At 46.0% G+C, this 21,747-nt stretch overlaps 1 protein-coding gene across 1 annotated transcript in view; it reads left to right on the forward strand.

Moving 5' to 3' along the window:
• Nucleotides 1–21,747, forward strand: part of LOC146863144 (uncharacterized) — a 607,219-nt gene that overhangs the window by 389,085 nt on the left and 196,387 nt on the right. The window contains exon 3 of the mRNA XM_085642558.1: nucleotides 7,243–7,378. Coding sequence (XP_085498684.1) covers nucleotides 7,243–7,378 — 136 coding nt within the window. The remainder of the gene's footprint in view (nucleotides 1–7,242; nucleotides 7,379–21,747) is intronic.

The following is a 21,747-nucleotide window of genomic DNA, read 5'->3' on the forward strand; positions in this document are numbered from 1 at the left end:
TGAGAAGTAAATGCCACAAATCTACAAAAACAATCCAGTTGCTTAGAAAACCAGGAGTCCTGAGTTGTGTCCATTGTGTTTTTTCTTGCCCTCCAGACTTCACTAAGAGATTTTACTTTATTCTTTTATAGGAGCAGGAACTTAAATATATTTAAGACTGGTTTATCAAAAAAAGCAACAAATCCATATTCATAATAGTACTCCCTGAATGGATGCAAATTTAATATATTTTAGAATTTACAAACATTGGCAGCAGTAGGGGTGAAAACCAACACCAGTCTCTGATTTCCAGGCCTACAACTGGCAATCAGAAACAAAATAAGGGGGTGTTATTTTTATGTCAGGTTCCTACTGAGCGCACTGTAGATCACGTTAATGTATGAGCCTGAATAAATCTGCAACGGTGCCACAGGAGAGGGAAAATTTACCCCTAAAACCCTCCAATGGTGGACCAAAAGCCCACTCGTACGAACAAAATGCAAGCTGTGCACACGTTTGATGGGTGTAAAATGCGTATTAGCATAATATATCAACAAACAATCATTGAACAAAGTAGTTGCAAGAACAATGGACCACAGGAAACAGGATTGTATTCAGTCTCTCTGTTTATGTAGAGTTAGGAGATCCAACCAGCCAACACGTGCTTCGTCAAAGGGCACAAAACCCCAGACTTCTTCAGGGCTTCTATATGTGTAGCAGGTATATCAGACCTTAAAACCGGTGATAATTCCGACCCGGTAGGTCTTAAAGGAAAATGTGAACAGTCTACGTCCTCCGAGAAATAAATGGCCATCCAAGTGTTGCCAATAAAAACCGCTTCCAATCTAGGACGAGTACATCCCGAACTCTTCAGCCTCAATCAACTCGTGTCACGCGAGTTGATTGCGGCTGAAGAGTTCTGGATGTACTCGTCCTAGATTGGAAGCGGTTTTTATTAGCAACACTTGGATGGCCATTTATTTCTCGGAGGACGTAGACTGTTCACATTTTCCTTTAAGACCTACCGGGTCGGAATTATCACCGGTTTTAAGGTCTGATATACCTGCTACACATATAGAAGCCCTGAAGAAGTCTGGGGTTTTGTGCCCTTTGACGAAACACGTGTTGGCTGGTTGGATCTCCTAACTCTACATAAACAGAGAGACTGAATACAATCCTGTTTCCTGTGGTCCATTGTTCTTGCAACTACTTTGTTCAATGATTGTTTGTTGATATATTATGCTAATACGCATTTTACACCCATCAAACGTGTGCACAGCTTGCATTTTTAACTGGCAATCCGACACCCTGGTGATGTCAAGTCAAGTCAAGTCAAGTCAGAGCATTTATATAGCGCACTACCTACCCAGAGGGTCTTAAGGCGCTTAGAAAGGGGAGGAGGATTACTTGTCAAATATCCACGTTTTAAGTTGCTTTCTGAATGCTAGGTGGTTCTGGGTGAGGCGAAGGTAAGCGGGGAGTGAGTTCCATGTTTTAGCAGCCAGGTATGAGAAGGATCTGCCTCCCATGGTGGTCTTGTTGATGCGAGGTACAGTGGCGAGGGCTTGGCTGGAAGAACGTAGTTGGCGGGAGGGGGTGTAGAAGGACAGTCGTGAGTTGAGGCATTCTGGTCCGATGTCGTAGAGTGATTTGTGTGCGTGGGTTAGTAGTCGAAAAGTGATTCTCTTATTGACGGGTAGCCAGTGGAGGTCTTTCAGGTGACCAGAGATGTGTTCGTTGCGCGGGATGTCTAATATGATCCTGGCTGAGGCGTTTTGGATTCGTTGGAGTCTCTTCTGGAGTTTAGCGGTAGTACCTGCGTAGAGGGTGTTTCCGTAGTCCAGTCGGCTCGTGACTAGAGCATGGGTGACTGTTTTCCTTGTTTCGGTGGGGATCCAGCGAAATGTTTTCCTGAGCATGCGGAGAATGTTGAAGCAGGATGAGGATACGGCGCTGACTTGTCTGTTCATTGAAAGTGAAGAATCCAGGATCACGCCTAGGTTCCGTGCGTGGTCTGTCGGGATGGGTGCTTTTCCAAGGGCTTCCGGCCACCAAGAGTCGTCCCATGCAGAGGGGGATGTGCTGGAACAAATGCTTGCAAATAGCCTACCCACTGGCAATCGCTCTGGTAGCAATCCATAATATTGGTTTTCGCACAATGTGCCACTCAAGACTGAGGGCCTGATTTAGACATTAGCAGGTGGAGTCAAAGCTGACAGGGTATTGGAAGATTTTATGGCCCTTTTGCCTGCCAAATTTAGATATGTCCGCCAGCCCAGCAGACCTCTTTGTACATTGGCAGGAACTGCCGTCATGGTGGTTCTTGTCAATATAGAAACAGTTTGACTGACATCTCAGGTAAACATGCTGGCTGGCCACCATATTTGTAAAAAGTTTTCGAAAACAAACTCCCACAGTATTTGAAGAATAAAAAAATGATCCTCACACTAGGGAGTTTTCTCCCATGGTGTGTGAGTCATTTTTGGGTCTCACCTGGCGTTAGCAGCATGCATGCGCTGCGTTCGCCATGGCGAGGACCTTTTGGAATCTATACGGTTTCCAAAGTGTGCACGCGGGGAGACAAAAGAGACAGAAGATGTGCACGATGGGATTGGATGCTTTACTGGCGGCGTGACACTCTGGGGACTTTTTTTTCCGCTGCCAGTAAAGCCAGTCCCCGCGTGCACATCTTCTGTCCCATGACGGGCCGCAAAAGGCAGCCGCGTGTTTATTTTTGCATCGCATTTACACTTAAATTGAAAGCACGATGCAATTATAAACACCCGGCTGCCTTAGCGCAATGCCGAGAGAGCTTGTTTATCTTGTTCCGTCCTGCCACTCCAGCATTTTTCTTTTCTTTCCATCTGTTTTTGTGCATTTAACTTCCTTTGTCTCTGTGCTTTTATGGACTGCTGGTTCCATCCTCTTTTCTTCTGACTGGGACTGAACCGATCTCTGGTGCAGTTTGTTATTTTTTTCTTCAGAGAATGGAATGCCCTGCGGTATGGGAGGAGGGCTGCTTCCTTTACCTCCCATCTGTTAATTCTCAGAGTAGAACTGGGACAGTTTATCATGATGCGCCCGCAGTTGATTCTTTAGTGCTGATTTGGCTCTTTGAGGTTCCTGGCAGGTCACACCAAAATTAATAAAGCAAAGGGCCAACGCCACTTAAGCCTCTAAGGATGAAAACACTACCGTTGGTTAATGCTAATAAGCTGTTCGACCGCCCTTAAACAACAGGATCCGGCACTAAGGTGGACATATTTTAAAGTGACCGTTCCGCTTCAATTATATAAAAATACTAGCGAGCATATTTCCCCATGAAACAACTTACGTTGAATTACTAGGGCATATGAATTTTCAAAACCTAGAAATGTAAGGCATGACACTAGTTTAATCAAGTTCAGCTGCTGGGGCGTGTTTGAGGGTATGCCCATGATGTACGGCCTCCCTTTACCTCCAAGATATCAACACAGTCTAGATGCCATTAAAATAATTTACATCACGTAAATAGGGGTTAAAGGAACGAGACCTCCTTCTTCTCTATACTGAGTTTCGGTTTTCAATAAAATTGGGATTTGAAGGCCATTTACCGCGCAGTTGTGACTGCGGGAGAAGGCAGCGCTCTTCATTAAGGACCAAAGCGCTCTATGCTCACTATTCAATTAATAAATCAATGGTCTGCCTTCCAGTCTAAATACACATGGATGTTAACGAAAAAGCATACACTTAGCAATGAATACCAGAGCTATCTCAGGCCCTCACTTTTATAGACACAAACAAGCATTGACTAAGCCAATAAGTCTTGCTTTTTGGTATGGTGGTGCCCAATGGTTGTTCTCTAAACATTTTTATTGCAAATATATGGATAAAAATTGAATTTGAAAAAAAGCGTGCAGGCACCTATTTGTGCAACGGGGAGTTGAACGGGCACCAGTGTCTGGCAGAGGATTAAAGAGGCGTGAGGTGGATTTAAGATTATCAGCATTGCTATTCGGCGCGTTGACAATTAATTGCGCCAGCCACGGGCTTCTGAGCAGCGATTTGGGCACCAGCACTCATTCTTTTATAAATGAAGTTTAGGTCTGCTTCATTTAAAGCAGAGAAGGGGTGCCACTTTAAGAAGCCATTTGCCGGTAAACGGACAGGAAAGGTTGGTGTTCGAGAGTTCTTAGGTTCACTTATACCCATTGTTCGAATATAAATTAATATGGTTATGAGGAGGGCAAATATCCACAGTGAAATGTAATTTTCTGTGTTTTAAACTTCCTTGTAAAGAATTTGTCTGAGGACCTCAAATATTGCTCATCCTGACCTTATATATTTATTGGCATCCAGGAGCACCTCCTCAGTGCCGTTTAAACAGCACATGCTTTATAAATGCTTTACAATGCACACAGTGTAATGTTTAACACAAACAATTTAAAGTAAAAGCTACTCGGTGTTCTGCTACTGGACACCACATTTAAGCGATCCCACTTCCCTCTCAGAAGCAACCAAGCCCATTCATATTTCTTTCTTACATTTTGAAACACCTTTTGTGTTCAAATAATTTTATTAGCTTTTCGAAAAAGAAAAAAAAAAGCATGCAACCAGACATTCACGCGACAAACAAAATGTATGAGGTACAGGATGCTTATGAGATAATTGTTTACAAGTAGTAGTTGTTACTGCTAAGAGTCTAAAAACCACCAGGTGAGCAAGGACACAACTATGGGTTGTGTCCACAGTGTTACTAACAAAGCACATGTGTTCAAGAGCACAAAAAGTACCGCAACTCATTAAACTAGTTATCTAGCCAATGTACTTAGATCACCAAATGTAAAAGTTGCTTTCCCATCTAACCATTCTGAGAGTTGTGCTGCCATAGAATAATACAGAAGGGCATTGCAATGCGCAAGACCAACTCGTTCTCAGCATTCAAAAGGACACTGCCCTCCTTCCTGATCCCTGTATTAGCTCTGTCCTCCGTCTAGATGTTACAGCGCACCTAGCTCAAACCAGATCCCTCCACTCCCTTAAGAGTTCACTATCTTCTCTTCCACCAAACCTTCCTCCCTTCCTGAAAAATGCTTCTGCACTTCCAGATTTCTGAGCATTGTGATCTTCCGCTCATTCTATGAATGGCCTCTCCCCTGGCTTGAGGTCATCTCCTCGCTGGCCCTTCTCATAGCTGCTCTCCAGAATTCCTTCCTACCTGATGTTCCCCGTTGGCTACTCTGACAACAATAGGTCACACTCTGACTACAACACAAATTCTGGCTTCATTTGTATCAGTTGTGATGGACTTATGTTTTTACTGTATTGCTCTACTTGCTTCCCCATATTCCACATATCTTGCAATTGTGATTCCCTTCACTATAATCCTTCCCTGCTTGTGGTGTGCCCTTCACCATAATCCTTGCCTGCTTTTTGTGGTGCTGTATCACCAGCATTTCTGTGTCTGTATGTGGTGTCATTGCTCTTTAAACGTTGGTTCTTATGAGGGCAACCTAAAAGTGAGATTTCCGGATAGTGCCACGTTGTTATGAGAGTAGAGGCTTGGTTACAAAGGCGCTGCTTTAATTGGGGTGCATCAAGACAAGTGCTGCTTTACAGCCTCACAAGCTCACTGTGGCATGTTGAATCCACGAGTGGTTTTAATTGGATAGAACTGCCCTTGTTTAGCCCACTGCGCTGTATAGTTCAGTGGCAAAAACTATATTATGCTACAGTACAAGTCTTTTTTAAATGGACTTTCTGTCACGCACTTGCACATTTTTTCCCCCATCATCCTTCATGTCAAAGTTCACTGATGTCCTTAACTTAAACTGGGGCAGTGGGTTGTGAGGTTGCTCTTTCCCATTTATTGTTCATTGTTGATGAAGGTCAGTGTAAAAAAAAAAAAATTAGGACGGTGTGAGCTTTAATATCCATGAGAAATTCTCAAACCCAATACAAGCACCTTTCAATGTATGCAAGTCACTATCAAAATGAGCTAATCTAGTTGAGCAGGTTAAGTCAGCATTGTCTTTAATTTACTCTTATTTACAGATCCATGCATTGGAAATTTTCCAGGCATAGCCCCTTAGCCTCGTTTCACGAGTCTAATGACATATGCGAAGAAGGGGTTCACAGTGTGTTTTGCACTTTTTTCAAAACCGATTTTATTATTTTTTTACTCTACAAAGAATCGAATTTATATGGTAGAATAACAGTTCCCAAAAGTTAGAACATTCCCTTCCCCCAGGAAACCTACTTTAAAAAAAAGTTTTATATAGTGCGAACTAGACCCCAGACATCGGGTATCAGAGCGCTTTACATGAGCACCAGTTTTGTTACAGAAGGACACATTCATTTTTGTTAGGCGCGGTGAGATTAAGTGATTTGCCCAGAATCACAGGATTTTGAGCGTCGTTTCCGAGACTCGAGCCCCGTTCCCCAGCTTCGAGGTTGACCGCTCTAGCTGTAAGGCTACATCCTCTCCCCAACTTACTTTACTTACTCTTGATCTTTGCAGAAGTCGTGTTGAACTGTCATTAACAAGCATTAAAAATGCAATAGGTCTCGCCTTTCATTAAGTTAAAGCCATTTGCTTTGCTATACAATACCATTAGCAAAGCAAATGGCTTTAACTTAATCAAGGGCGAGACCTATTGCATTTTCAATGCTTGTTCTTTATTTTTACAGTCCCTCACTGCCGGCATATCCCTAGTGGTGACTGACATTTAAAAACAAATCTGACCATTCACTGTCAACAGAGCGTAGTTGGAGGGCTTATTTCAGGTGGCACCTATTCTGTCGGGCCATCAGAGGACGTTTTATGCTGACTCTAACTTGCAGTCTGTCTGACTCAAAAGTGGACTTTGAGTTTGGCAGATAGGGTACTCTGTCGCAGTTGCAATGGAGTACCTGTCTGCTAAATTCTAAACCAGCCCCAGAGGTGCACCTAGTTCAAATCAGTACTAACCCTGCCCCTCATGGGAACAGTCCATTTAGAACCTTGGTCACTTGGTCACCACACGCATTCACCCAGCGGCCCACTGCTTTTCTTAGTTGGGAAATTTGAAATTCAACTCCAACCTCCCCCCCCCACCCCCCCCCACCCCCACCCAGAAAAAAACCTGAATCTTACTGACTACTCTGTAGAAAACTTGCCTACATTTTTTAAAATTGAAATCACATCTTTTCTTTGGCCATGTTATATATTCCGCTCTGTGATGTTGTCGCTCTTGTCATGTTCCTGCTTGATTTCGTATTTTCTGTTTCACTTCTTTGATTTAGATACAGAGAGCTGTTTCTGCTGTTCGAGTGGCTCATGTGCAAATTCTTCAGATTGTACACCCTGCCAAGAGGGGCACTACCAGCCGCAGGTTGGTCAGCAGTCCTGTGGGCCATGTCCACTGGGATTCTACACTAAGTGAGTAGCAAGCTTTGGCAAAGCCAAATTATGGTATTCTTTTTTTTGTATTTTTTTTTTTTTACTTCAAGCATGTGCCACTAAAATGGGAATAGCTGCCACATAAATGTGGCAGCCAGAAGCTTGCAGAAAATCTATATATTAATTAAGAATTAATTAGATTAATTAACTACTGCATGTATTGTTAATAACCTAGTGTGAGTGCTTCCCAGTAGGCAGGTATTCTTAGAACAGCTGTCGAACCCCTTTCTAAGTTATAATGCACATCAGAAGAAAATCTGAATCTTACTAGTGGAAAAAAGGCACTATTTATATGAAATATTAATGTTAAAGGCTTAGTGTAAATACATATGGATGATTTAAAGGATAAAGATTGTGCCAATATCTTGATTGTTTAATTGTTTTGGAACAGATCCCTGTACACATTTTTAGTTTGAGTATCTTAGTGTATTTCAATACTAGATTGTTTTGAGGGCCTGACACAATTGTAGGGTGACACTAAAGGGTTGTGTACATGTTGTGTCTCCCTTCCCTGTGTTTGACAGTGTTGCACCGGGGATGTGTTTTCACAGGATCTACTACTTGTTGTTTCCCCTGCAATAAGGAGCTCCGTCAATGATGGGAAGCAGTAACCAGTTGCGATTGAGACCCAATGGGCTCATGGTGGAAGCTTCGATGAGGCGCCTCCAAGATTTATGCATTAATAGATAACACTTAGCATAAAGTTTGTCTGTTGAATATGTATGTACACACCCTGTTTTTGAGTGCTCTATAAGGGGATTTAATATATTTGAATTTTTCATGGGGTGATGAAAATAGGGGATTTGATTTTTTTTCTCACATGAGTGGAGGGTTCTCATTTTTAGCTATATGTCCCTCTAAGCTCCTTTTTGTGGTGAGATATGTACGGCGGATCAGCCTAGACAACCTTTTATGAAACACTTGTTTATGTTGTATATGAGAAAAGGGTCTTTTTTTGCGCAATTCTTGCTGGACAATCAGTATTTTTTAGTCTGCAGTGGCCTTGGATTATAAAGTGTTAGGTGTAGTCTATATGCATGGAGAAAAATTGATTTCACAGATTTTGGCAGCACCACCTCTGTTATCTGATGATTTACATTTGACAGGGACAGAGAAGAGTGGGAGAAGTTTTCAAATAATAGAGCCCTCAAAGGGCTCTTATGAGAGAATATGTTCGAGTCGATTAGCTCCAGCCAGCCTCCTGGTTTGCTTAGAACCAAAGATATTCCTAGAAGATAAGCAGTGCTGTCAGGACTGGAGCTATTTAGCTAATCCGTATACTCTGGATCGGCTAATACTGATCATAAATACCGCCAAGATATTGAGAGATGAACAACTGAAAAAAATTCTGGAACTAGAAGATAAGATCAAGAATGACAGCACTATCTCGGATGCAAAGGAACAACTAGCATGGATTCAATCCGCAAACTCTTAGTACTATACTTTTATTATCAATCAAAAAAATCAAGGGTCTGAAAAGGAACTTGGACCATTTTACTCATAAATTGGCATTCACTTAAGTAGAAGATACATATTACCAAATTGAGCCATCAAGTGAACCAGTGAATACAAATCGTCCATTTCGAAGCAAGAATCATCAGACCCCACAAAACTGGACATTCCACAACATGGGTAGTGAAGACTTTGAGGGAAGAAACAGAGCCACAGCAGAAGAGATAGCTAGCAGAAAAACTCAGGAAGAAGCCGCCAGGATCAGTAATGGTACTTCCCACAAATGACGAGGAGCAGGGAACGAGACCAAATGTTATATTAAACGTAGTGAATTTGTCCACTTACAGCATTTCTCCTATTGAAAAAAAAGTTTTGAACATATCAACACATGACCTGTTCAAGTTCTGTTTGGAATTTCAGGCGACCATAAGAAAGATCAAATTGTAAACATTTTTAATGAGAAACCAAGAGACCCGTATTCTTTTCAGATTGCCTAAGACCTACTGTTGTACCTCCAACATCGTAAATGAGCCCGAAGGTAGCAGCGTTTAAGCAACAGTTCTTGGAAAAAGTGGCTGCATTGGAAAACTCGAATACAAGAAAGCAATCAAAAGTTTGCAGCGTTATGATCAGATTGTTGTTAAACCAGCGGATAAGGGCGTGCAATTGTAATCATAAATACCATCAGTTACGATACTTAAGTGAACCCCTTACTGGGAATGAGGAACAATTATACCCATTGATGAAGGACCTTAGCCCAAAATCGAAGGACACGATCAAGCAAATGGTGGAAGATGCCATAAAAAACAGTGCATCACAAAGAATGAGTCAGACTTTTTTGCTTAACACACACCCATACATCCCAGCGTTGTAAATTCTTCTAAAAAATACATGCAGCTCAGCGTCCACCAGCAGTGAGGCCAATGGCCCCTGGGATCAATTGGCCTTTGGAACTAATGTTCCAGTTTGCTGATTTTCTTTTCTCCTATGAGAAAGTGTCCTTACAACCAGCCTATTTGAAGATACAATGGATGTCCATCAATTGTTGCAGGAAATGGAATTTGACCCCACTAAGCAAATCATTGTGGCACTGGATATCTAATTCCTGTATACGAATATTCCTCAGGATTCCACCTTGGGGCGTTAGCAAGAGCCTTGGCGACACAATAATGGTTTGATAACATGCCCCAGGCTTTTATTTTGCAGTGCATGGAGTTAGCATAGATAATGAATTTCATTCAATACAGGGATCAGTTATATCTCCCAACTATCAGGACCTCGATGGGGGTAACCTTTGTGCCATAAAAATAGCAATCACAGTGCATATTATATTTTTGGAGCTGTTGCACCAGAGGGTACATGGATATTCTAAAAAGCAAGGGAGACAGGGGGCAACCCTGCCTTATTCCACATGTGATTGGGAAGAAGGGTGGTGCCAGTGAGTCATTGGTTCTGATGCGTGCTGTAGGGCTAGAGTACAAGAGATTAATCAACGAGAAGAACCCATAGGGAACACCCAATTTGTGATGGGTGGCATGAAGAAATTGCCATTCTAGAGAATTGAATGCCTTCTCTGCATCCAGTAAGGCCAACGCAGCTGGGATGTCAGGGGAAATCCTATTAAACACTGGGAAGACCACTCAAATTTAAAGAGGTCGATGGATGGGGAATGAAACCAGATTGTGCAGGTGATATTTGTTCCATTAGGAGAGCTAGGCGATTAGAGAGCACCTTGGCCAGAATCTTGTTGTTGAAATTTAGGTGCGACAAGGGTCTATAGGATCTGCAATATTGTGGATTTTTACCAGGTTTGAGGATCAATGTTATCATGGCAGGAGGGAGGACCCTGATCTCCAGGGACTCCGCATATACAGCCAATATTCGGAGAGCTAAGAGGGATTTGAATTGTTTGTAGAACTCCCCGGTGAGTCCGTCTAGGCCAGGCATTAAAGCCATCCAGACAGTCACTTTGGGTACTTTTAGATCTAAGACCACCAAAGTTACCAAGGGAGTACCCCAGGGCTCCTGCTTGAGCCCTACCCTCTTTAACATTTATGTTACTCCCTTGGCAAAACTAATGAGGACCCTGGGGTTTAGTCCTATCTCTTACGCGGACGACACCCAACTCCTACTCACCTTTGATAAGTCTAATCCTAACATACAACTCACCTTCTCGGAGGGCATGAAGACCATCGCTGCCTGGATGAGAGCTAACTTCCTGCAACTTAATGCCGAAAAGTCTGAGGTCATATTGTTTGGAGGTACAGCAATAAGCTGGTCTCCCAGCTGGTGGCCGGAGGAGCTGGGATCTGCTCCCACTCCAAAAGGAGTGGTCAAGAACCTGGGAATCCAGATCGAGCAGAATCTTGCACTTGAAGTACACGCCACTACCACCGCTGGTACCTGCTATCACACACTCAGCCTCCTTAGAAGAGTGTTTCCCATGCTACCTTCCTCCACGAGAAAAACACTGATGCAAGCTCTAGTGTTAAGCCATCTGCTCTACTGTAATGCACTTAGTTTCGGCCAGCGAGGCTTCCTTAAACAAGCTGCAGGTAGTCCTGAATACGGCAGCCCGACTAAGTAGAAAATGCCTCCCCCAGAATGGCCTCTACACCACTTCTTAAACTCCATTGGCTCCCTGTGAGAAAGCGGGTGAAATTCAAGATTTGCTGCACAGTTTTAAAGCCCTTAATGGCCTGGGGCCTACCTACCAAGCTGACAAACTGTTAAAATATACCCCTTCCCGGCCTCTTCGATCAAGTTTCAAGCTACTTCTTTGTACTCCAAGAATCAAAAAGGCTCGGTCGGGTGGAAAATCATTTACTTACCTTGCGCCGACCTTCTGGAACAAACTCCCCCACCAACTACGTGACTGCCAGAGCCTTCCCCTTTTCAGGAAACTGTTAAAAACGTATCTCTTCTAAGGTCCACTTGTTTGACTGTAACATGCTGTCCCAGCGCAGAGATACCTCTGACGGGGTGATTCGGGCGCTATATAAATTAATAAGTATCAAATATCTGTAGCTTGTAGTATTTGCTCACAGGGGCTAGGCTCACTGAGAAACTGGCACTGGGCGGTAGATAGCCACGCCTTGGCCACGTCTCCAGGTATGCTGTTTGAGCCGACACATCCCCGGTGAATTGAGTGGCATAGAAGGCGTATATAATATTGAAGCAAAGCCGACAGGACTACCTCATTAGAAGTCACTTTCAAATTGTTGTCACAGTATAATTCAGTAATGTATGAGGAGCCCCTCGGGGGTCACAAGAGGTTGGCCAGCATTTGTCCTGGACTTTCACACTCCCCATACCTGCAAGCTCTGGCATACTTCCCCAAACAGAGGACCTCACGTTCAACTAGGTCACGATATTCCGTCAACAGTGCAGTTCTTTTAAGTAATTGGGGATCATCGTGTCTCTGGGCGGTGATCTAATCCAGCTCTATTGGCTCCTTCTCAGTGTGTGCCAGCTTCTCACACATGCTCTGTAGCACTCCAGAGTGTTTAGAGATGCAGACGCCCTTGATGTGTGCTTTAACACCTCCCAGAGGGTAGCCTGCTTCTCCACCGAGCCCTCATTAATCTGGAAGTAATCAACCACCAACACCGCTGTGCGCAGTTCAGAGCGGGAAAACGCATCCTGCAGCGCTGGGGTAGGGAAATGCCACTGCGTCTGCAAGTGACCGCCAAATGGGGCGTGCATTGTGACACGTATGCTAACTAAATGTTGGACCGTATCCAGCCATGGGCACATAGTGGCAGATATGAGCCAATAATCAATGTGGGACCATGTGTTGTGTGGGCGAAACAGTGGGTATAAGCTAGAGTCGAAGTAGACTTCATATGCCAGGCATCTCGGAGTACATATGTGTCACAAGTGTTGCGCAGTATACGAAGTGATCTGTGTTTGCCAGCTGGGGAAACTGTTTTGTTATCAAGAGGCATCCATCAACAAATTAAAGTCTCCTCCTAAAATTATATTTTCAAAATCCAGTCGCCCAATCTGAGTGTGCAATGTTTGGAAAAGTTCAGGTGAATCCACATTAGGGACGTCTACATTAGACCACAATACAGAGTGTCCCGCCAGAGTCCCTGTGACTAAAATGTATCTGCCGTGTTTATTGAGGATGGTGTTTGTGGGATGAAATGGCACGTTCTTATGAATGAGAGTGCATATACCCCTGGAATATGTACTGTAACAGGAATAATAGCAATGGGGGCCCCATGTAGATGCAAACATGTGAGATCTCCCCAACGGAAGATACGTTTAATTCAGAAATGCTATTTGAGCGCTGTACCGGGTAAGATACTGCAAAGCTTGTTTACTTTTTCACAAAATATTTTGACCTCTGTTACGAGAGAGAAATGTGATTGGGACAAGCCCCAGTTCAAAGGATTGTGTGGTTACCATTGGGGAATGCAAATAAGTTGATGCAACAGTGTGTGTTAAAGACAACTAAAAATCATCTACTGTGGAGAAAAAACAAAGAAAAATTCAAACAGCTGAAGAAACCCCTCCCTCTCCCCCTCACACCAGGCCTCCACAGGCCTGGTGAATCCCCAAACATTCAATACCATACATGCTAAAAAGGAAAAGCAATGATCAGAACAATGTATAACACAGGGGGGGTGGCAACTCCATGGCAGAAAGCCCAGTTTTTATTGGATCCATGTATAGAGGTAATCCAATTGGGCCCAGGAAAAAAACGGTCAGTGAAGCATAATGTAGACCCAGTTGCAGTAACTGACTAGTATCAGCTGTAGAACCCTCGGCAGGGGCCACACCAGAGTCAATCAGCATAGCATGGAGATCACCTTGGAGGGAAAGGTTCACACTAGCATTGGAGTATGCATCTGGGGATAACCTGTCAGGTTTGAACCTCCACAAGAATGCATGTCCTTTTGAGTACTGCTTGCAGAACGTTTGTGCCACCGCTGGGATGTCAAAAAAATGAGCCTTGCCATCCATATCCACCCGGAATCAGGCTGGATAGAGCATTCCGTGTCAGAGGCCCATTTTCTGCAGTGAAGATTCGACATCAGTGAATTTGCGATGGGCGTCCTACACAGCCATGGTGAAGTCTGGATACAATGAGATCGTGGAACCCTGCCAGTGCAGTGGACCATTGGCGTGGGCCAACCACAGGGCCACATCACAAGTCTGAAAGTTAAGCAGTCTGGCAATGATTGGTCTCGTGGGTGGTCAGGAGTGATTGGTGGGTTACACAACAAAAATGTGTGTACAGTGTTGTCTGCCCAGTATATCTGTTAACAGCTGCCTGACAAACAGATCGCCAGTGTTGGGCAATTTCTGCCATGCACATAATGCACAGGTTATTACGTCAACCTCCTGCTACGAAGTCCTCGTTCTTAATGGCCAGTGATTTCAAGAGTTGTTCCAGTCTTTCCAAACGCTTTGTGGTATGTGCGGCTCCGTTCATGAGGCCCAAGACCCTTTCATCCGTGTCGTCCAGTCTGGCGTTGACAAGGTCAAGTTGCTCACCCAATGAAGTAGAGACACCCAGCATGTGCATCAAACCGACCATCAGTGGCCCGACAGCCCACTCTGAGTTTCGCAATTATGGCGTCAATGCTAGTTAGATGGTCAGGGTCTGAACCACCCGTGACTGTCATGGGTGTCGGATCAATAGAGTCCGACTGCTTGTCGAAGGTAAGCCTTCTTTGTTTCGGGTCCCCACGTGCCATAACTGGAGAGGAATAGTGCCTCACCCTCACAGATCTTTAAGGTTTGGTGTCTCAGTCAGCACTGTGGGAGCTAGGGCACAATGCGCCAATAGTAGGAGGAAGCAAGTAGCAGGCCAGGGGGAGGGCATACCCCAGAGAGGTGATCGCAGGAGGTGAATGCAGCAAAAAGTTCTACTAAGCGCTACACACAGGGCGTGGCAAGGGCCATGCTCCAGCCAAGTAGACAAATAAATGCTGTTAGTGTGGGTGCTATGTGGATTACACCAGTGTGAAACATGGGCTGTGGACAACACAGGGCAGTGAGAGATAGGTCGAGAGGGGTTATCGGCCATTCCAATGGTGGTAGGAGCAGGACTCGTAGCAGCGTGCAATAAGGAAGGGCAGGATGGCGTACTCCAGTATGTAGAGTTGATCCTATCATCCTAGCGCTGCAGAGTCCATGGCAGTCAAAAAGTGCTAGGGGGCCAGTGTCAGGCCTCAGGGAAGATGGAAGCAGCGTGATTGAACCTCCTGTTCAAGGGGGAAAGTGGCGTGTGTTCTAGCAGCTTCCAGACCCAGCAGGGCACCCAGCATGTACAATGCAGCCACGGGTGCCGCTAGGGGCTGCAAACGAGTTAGTCCGGTTAGGTGGAGCGAGCCATCCACATTCACCAGGCAAGGGGTGGGGGAGGCCACTTCAGTACATTGGGCACTGCCACGGCCAGCTGCTGTGTGTCAGGATGTCCCCAGTGCCTACAACAGAAGCGCGAAGCCGGTTTGGAAACCGGTCGACTGCTCACAGCATAGCTGCAGAGCAACAGGCCGCTTGGGACAAGGTGGGTCTAGATAGACAAATCCGCATATTGGTTCAGTGAAATCTGGCCAGCCGTTCGGCAGAGGCACGCGAATCAACTGTTTGCCACAGGGCCTCTGAGGGTAGACCGGGCCGTCCGTCAGTCCGCAGGTCGTGGATACGATGTGCTGCAGTCTAAACCCCGCTAATGGTTGTTGCATCTCTTGTAGTCTGCTAGAGCCCAGAATCATGCCCAGATGCAAGCAGATGGTGATTTGGGCCCACTGTAGTATGATTCAGAGCAGTTTCCGCTGGAGCTTCAGTGCCGGGCGGCCATCATGGTCGCTGGCAAGGCAGCACAGTAACACTTGTTTCGTCATCTACAGACTGAAGTGTCCATGTGGCCTCTTCCATATTGGTCTGATGACCAGAAAGGCCAAGATACGTATGCAAGAGCACATGAATACTTTAAAAGCTGGGAAGCTTACCACTAAGTTCGTCCAACACCCTAAAGGCATGAGGCATGGACCAACGCATTTGAATGGATGGTACTGGAGAAGCTGAACCAGGGGCTAAATGGAGCAGAGGCGCAACTATCAAAGGAAGCTCTCTGTTTTTTGTCAGAGTAGACTGATAAGTATGCTCCTAACGATTTTATGGCATGGCATTAGGTAAGACCTTAAATTCGAGGACTTTCTCAACTGTCGCCGCTAGGAAAGTGCCTCTTGTGAACACAGCCCCCATTTTTTGCCTGGAAAATTATAGTAATTTTGACTGGAAGTGCACAGGGTCACTGCCAACCAGGTCCCATGTGCCAGAAGCCCTTTCCCTAAATCGTACCTTTTGTTTCCCAATTGCCACAACTTCAGTACTCCTTGTAAGTTCCTAGTAAATTTTACTGTGATGAGGAACTCCAAGGATAGCAACACAAATTGTGCCACCCTAGGGTCCCCTCATCAAGTCCATGCATGCTGCCATTGCAGACTGCATGCCGTGGTGTAGACAAAAAAGACAGTTGACCTGTCACATCCCTGTGTGCCATGCCCACAGACACTGCACAGGGGATAGGTAAGACACCCCTAAAGCAGGCCTTATAGCCATAAGGCAGTGTGCACTATATCTCCTGTAAGGACATATCTGCATGAGCAGATCTGCCCCTACAGTATCCATGTCAATTTGTGGATTTTGTAAGTGAACAGAGAAGCCATAAGGAATATATGGGCTGGACACACAGCATTAAGAGTTCCCCAGCTCCATGATGGCTTCACTGTATTATGGGATGTTTGGTGCCAAACATCTCATCTTAATAAACCTGCACTGATTCCAGTGTCAATTGCAATTGCACACAGAGGACCCCTTAGAGGGGGTCCCCTGAAACCTACGGACCCTTAGTGTGGTCACCGCCTGGTCTAAGCCAGCCTGTCCCCACCAGACAGAGTTCTGACCTCATGGGGTGAGCGCCTCCACACTCACAGGTCGAGAACAATACCTGGCCAGGGTGAAGGTGCGCAGGAAGAGCCATCTGTGGCGGGACGTTTTAAAGGCCCGATGCCTTTGAATCGTGGGCCCTGCCTCTTTAGATAGGAGCAGGCCCCCCTCCCCTCATGTCCTCAGCTTTTTTGGTGGGAAGACAGACGGGAAAGCCGAGTAAGAATAGGAGTTGTGCCCCCCTTTGCCAACTCCACTCGCCATGTATTGGAGACGAGGTGAAGCACATTTTCAGTGCCCACCATCTTGAAGATGGTGGTACTTCTTCAATCAGGGCTAGGGCTATGACGCCCTCCCAGAGGGGGTGGGAATAACCTAGGGTGTAGACAACCCAGGTAAGGGGACTTTTGCCCACTTCCTGTCACTCCTTTGTAAACGCCCCTAAATTTAGTATTTAGGTGGCTTCCTCAGACCCTGAACTTAGATTCCACGGACACAAGAAGATGACGAACGAAGAAACACTGCTGAACCGAAAACTGCAGATTTCATGGAGGACTTTGGGTGCAAGCTCCTGCCTGCCGCCTCAGAACTCGACAATCACCATCCTCCAGCTAGTCTTGTCGCTGTGTGGCCTCTACAAACCCCAGAGGATCATCAGCACTTCGCAAATCACCAAAGGACTCCCTTTAGACCAGAGGTACTATCCCTGCAGCCGCATATGCCCAAAACAGCAAAGTCTGGTCTAGCGTCGTCCAGCTCCCCAGCCCGACCAACGTCTCAGAGTGCCCGTCGAAGGTACACCTGCTCTGAAGGGTCAACTCTGACTCTGCACCAAGTCTTGAGGCCCCAGGACCCACCGAAGCTGAAAAGAATGAATACCGGAGGTACTGGATCCCTTGCTCCAAAAACCTACAAAACTGAGTCCAGGCAGACTCTAACTTTACAGCAAGCCAGCACCTGACAAGGGACTAAAGTACACTCTGGCGACCTACCCCAGCAGTGGTCCAGCAGCTCCAGAATCATCACTCCAAGGTGTGAGTCCCTGACTGTAGGAGAGTAGGGTCTGCTTTCTATGTTCACCCCCACTTTTTGCTTTTGCTTCACTGGTTTTCGACTTAGATGTGGCTGTGGGCCTGCTAATCAGACCCACAGCCCAGCTGTTCTCTCTCTAAACTGATACTATGTACTTTAGGTGCATAACCCAATTGGATAGGATCACCTTATTGGCCCCTGTACAGTGTACCTTAGGTACCCAGGGCATAGGTGTACCCTATGTCTACCAGGGGCTGCAGCATGTATTATGCCACCCCTGGCCTGGCCTTCCATTATGACACAACTGGCTGATCGCTCAGCTGGGGCAAGGTCGTGTAATCACCCCTTGCTTAGGTGTAGTATTCCTATACCTACCTTATATATAGACACATGGGTACCTATCAGCCACTCCAATGGCAGGCCTTAACAATCCTGGCGGTAGAGTGCTTGGTAACATGTGAGATGGTGCTCTAGCATGAGCTGAGCCTGTCTGCAGCTTTCGGAACCATGTCCTTATAGCTGTTCTATGATATAGCCTACCATATACTCTTAAAGTACCTTATAATCTTAAACGGTTATGGTAACTATGGTTTGGCTTTATCGAAACATGTCGTGTAAGGTGTCTAACACTTTGGAATAATACCCCCATACCATTTCTGGCCATGAGGATATTATTCCTCCCTTCTAGAGGGAGAAGACATGTTGTAACCTACTTACCCGGTTAAAGTTAACCAGAGCCCCAGCATCACAAAACGGATGCTGCTGCCACAGACACAAGTCTGACCTCCTGCTGCTGGGAGTCCTTCCAGCGAGGGAGGCTTGGACAATAGGTTTCCTGCCTTGGGAGGTGCGAGCACCACCCTAGACAGGATTTAGTGTATTGGGGCAGGGAGGGTTGAATGAAACGAGGCACTGCCTGGGGCACACAAGGTGTCCCATGCATAGTCCAGTTCAAACCGGTGTTGGGGCACTCCAGCCCCAGCTCTGGTGCGAAACTGGACAAAGGAAAGGGGGTGTAGCCACTCCCCTTCTTGGTCCCACCCATAGGAGGGACCTTGCAGGTAGCCCAGTCCACTAGCCCAGTATATTAGTAGCTAGTTGGGCCCTGCTAAAATTAGATTAACCTGAATCTGCAACTTGAACAGAAACTCTGGACCTTCGACATTCGACCTCAGGAAGAAGACTGAAGAAATCTCCCTTGTGGCCAAGGAGTGACCACCCTGGGCAACCAAGCACCATCCAGCGACCGCTGCTTGCTTTGCGACTGATCCTACGAGGGACGATTGCAGAGACTGACCAGCGCCGAGACTTCCAGACACCTCTGACCCAGATCCACATCTCCAGCGAAGCTGAGACCCGTGGAGGTGACGAGGGACGTGGGACCGGCGACTTGGGAAAAGTGGCTAGTAACTGACTAGCGCGACTTCCGAGGCTCCCTCGAGGCTGTGCTTGGGGAATTGAGAAGCCCCATTCCCGAGCACCATCTGCAAAGAAGATCAGCTCCCCACACTTCACGTGTTCTGCGTGGGGCCCTTCTGCACCTGTGTTGCTCGACGTGTTGTTCGGTTGCTGGCCCGTTGGCTAGTAGCCACTGCGACGACGAACCTTTGTTTTCATCTTGCTGGTCCGGCTCCTCCAGACTGGCACCCGCTCCTCTGTGAAAGAGAAGCAGCCCAGACCTTCCTGGTCTGCACTAGAAGCAAGTCCTCCATCCTGCGTGGGTTCCGCTTGCCAAGGCGTGTTGGGTCCTGACTCGACTTCGACGCCGCTGACTGCAAGAGCCTTCGTGGGACAGCTCACCTCCTGGTTCTGGTCGTCCTCGACGTCTCCTGAAACCCATGGCTGCTGCGACAAGCTTCACCTCTTCACCTGCACCTTCACAACATCGCCTGGTTCCTTCCTGGTTCCTGGCTGGTGACCTAGACTCTGTCCCTTCTGCTTGCAGGTTCCTTCCTTCTTGATCCCCACCTTGGGATCCACCGGACACTCTTCAATGACTGCCTGTCAGCAACTTTCCTTCAGGCATCCATAGAAGTCCACGACGAAACCCGACGCAAGTTCACTCCTATGCACCCGCAGCCTGTGGGCTAGGTAACTTGAGTACTCCGGTGCTCACAAGGGTAGTGACTATCCTAGGGTCTAGTTTCCGAGTCTCGACTTTCTAGCTATACCAGAAATGTCCTAAAACTGCTTATTTCTAACAGCTAGTAATTCTATCGACTTTTACGCATTACGCGTGAGTGTTTCCACTCTGCACCTGAATCCCGTGGGCCTCCCACTTCCTAACTGTTTGTAGTTTAGTGTAGCCCCAGCGATTCCCTAGGCCTAGGCCTATCCTGTGTTCGTGACAGTGGTCCTTATACCACTTATTTAGTATATGGTTTGCGTGGCCCCTAGGGCCTAACTGTATTACTTACCTGTGTGATTTAAAGTATGCATAATTAAGACTGTGTTGTACTTACCTCGAATCTCATAAAGAGTGCTGAGGGTTTGACTAGAATAAATACATTCTATTTTTATATATATCTGTTGTGGTGTCCTTTCATTTGGTATTCAAGGGGTTACATATGGTATAACAGCTGGCTTCACATGCCATTCAGAGTTTAGCCTAAGACTGCTCTTGTCCATGCTACCACTAGGATAGTTGGTCTATAAGGTTGACTTTACAACCAATCACCATAAGGGTTGTTTGGACTGATACAAGGTGTACACTAGAATTCGTGACATCATATATCAGGCCAACTTCTCACATTGGTGAGCAGCGGTTGGGATCTGAGCTTGCTGTTGTAATACCATTGTAATCTTGAGATACTAAATTGAAAGATCACACAGATATTGTTTAGGTACATATAACACAGTTTAAAAATACTTAAGTTCTACTGGACTTAGTAGTTGTAGGTTGAAGGGCCTAGCACACCCTGACTACAACTACTAGTAAGGTTTAGTAGATACAAATAGTGTAGGTAGGTGCACACACCCTCACTAGATCATGTCTCTGAGAGGAGATCAAGCTGATTCTCTCTCAGGAGGGGTAGATCCTAGAAGGATCCCCTCTAGATATGATACCCTAACTTTTCAGGAGATGAGACAATTGTGTACCTCCAGAAAGTTAAAACAGGGTTCAAACCCTACCCTCATTCAGCTAGTAGAGATCCTAGAGGAGTATGATACTCGTAGTGCCTCCCAGGCTAGTACCCTAGGTACAGGTGAGGGTCTACCCACTACAGATGAGTCAGATGTGACTTCAGAAGATGAGGTAGACAGCCAGGTCAAAGTAGGAAGACTTAGCTAGGCTAACTTAAGCTTGCATGGGAGTCTGAATGGGGCCCCCCCATTCAGACCCTCAAGTGGGCTTAACCAGAGAAGCAGGAGAGACAGGTCCCCTTCAAGGGAATCCATCCACTCCCATGTCTCTAACAGCTCCAATGCCTCTTCTCACAGGGGAATGACTTCCCCACAGAGAAAAGAGCATAAGGCCAGAATGAGGGAAGCTAATCTGAGGATTGAGAGGGAAGAACTTGCCCTTGCCAAGGAGAGGCTGGCTCTGGCCAGAGAGCAAACGTTAAGTGGGTTAGATCCCACTGGTGGCAGCAATATCCCTAAGGCTAGAGATAGGACCTATGATAATAGAAACCTGAGCAAGATTGTCCCTCCCTACAAGTGTGGGGATGACATCCACAAATTGATAACTGCTTTGGAGAGAGCTTGCAAAGTACAGCAGGTACCCCAAAGTCAGTGGGCAGCTATCTTGTGGCTCTCCTTCTCTGAGAAAGGTAGAGACAAGCTCCTCACAGTTAGTGATGAGGATGCAGACAATTACACTGTCCTGAAGAGTGCTCTGATTGATGGGTTTAGCCTAACCACTGAACAATACAGGTTGTTGTTCAGGGATACCCAGAAGACACAGACTCAGGACTGGACTGACTTTGTAGATTATGCCACTAAGGCTCTGGAAG

Source organism: Triturus cristatus, chromosome 2_2, assembly GCF_964204655.1.
Source record: "Triturus cristatus chromosome 2_2, aTriCri1.1, whole genome shotgun sequence".
Lineage (NCBI taxonomy): Eukaryota > Metazoa > Chordata > Amphibia > Caudata > Salamandridae > Triturus > Triturus cristatus.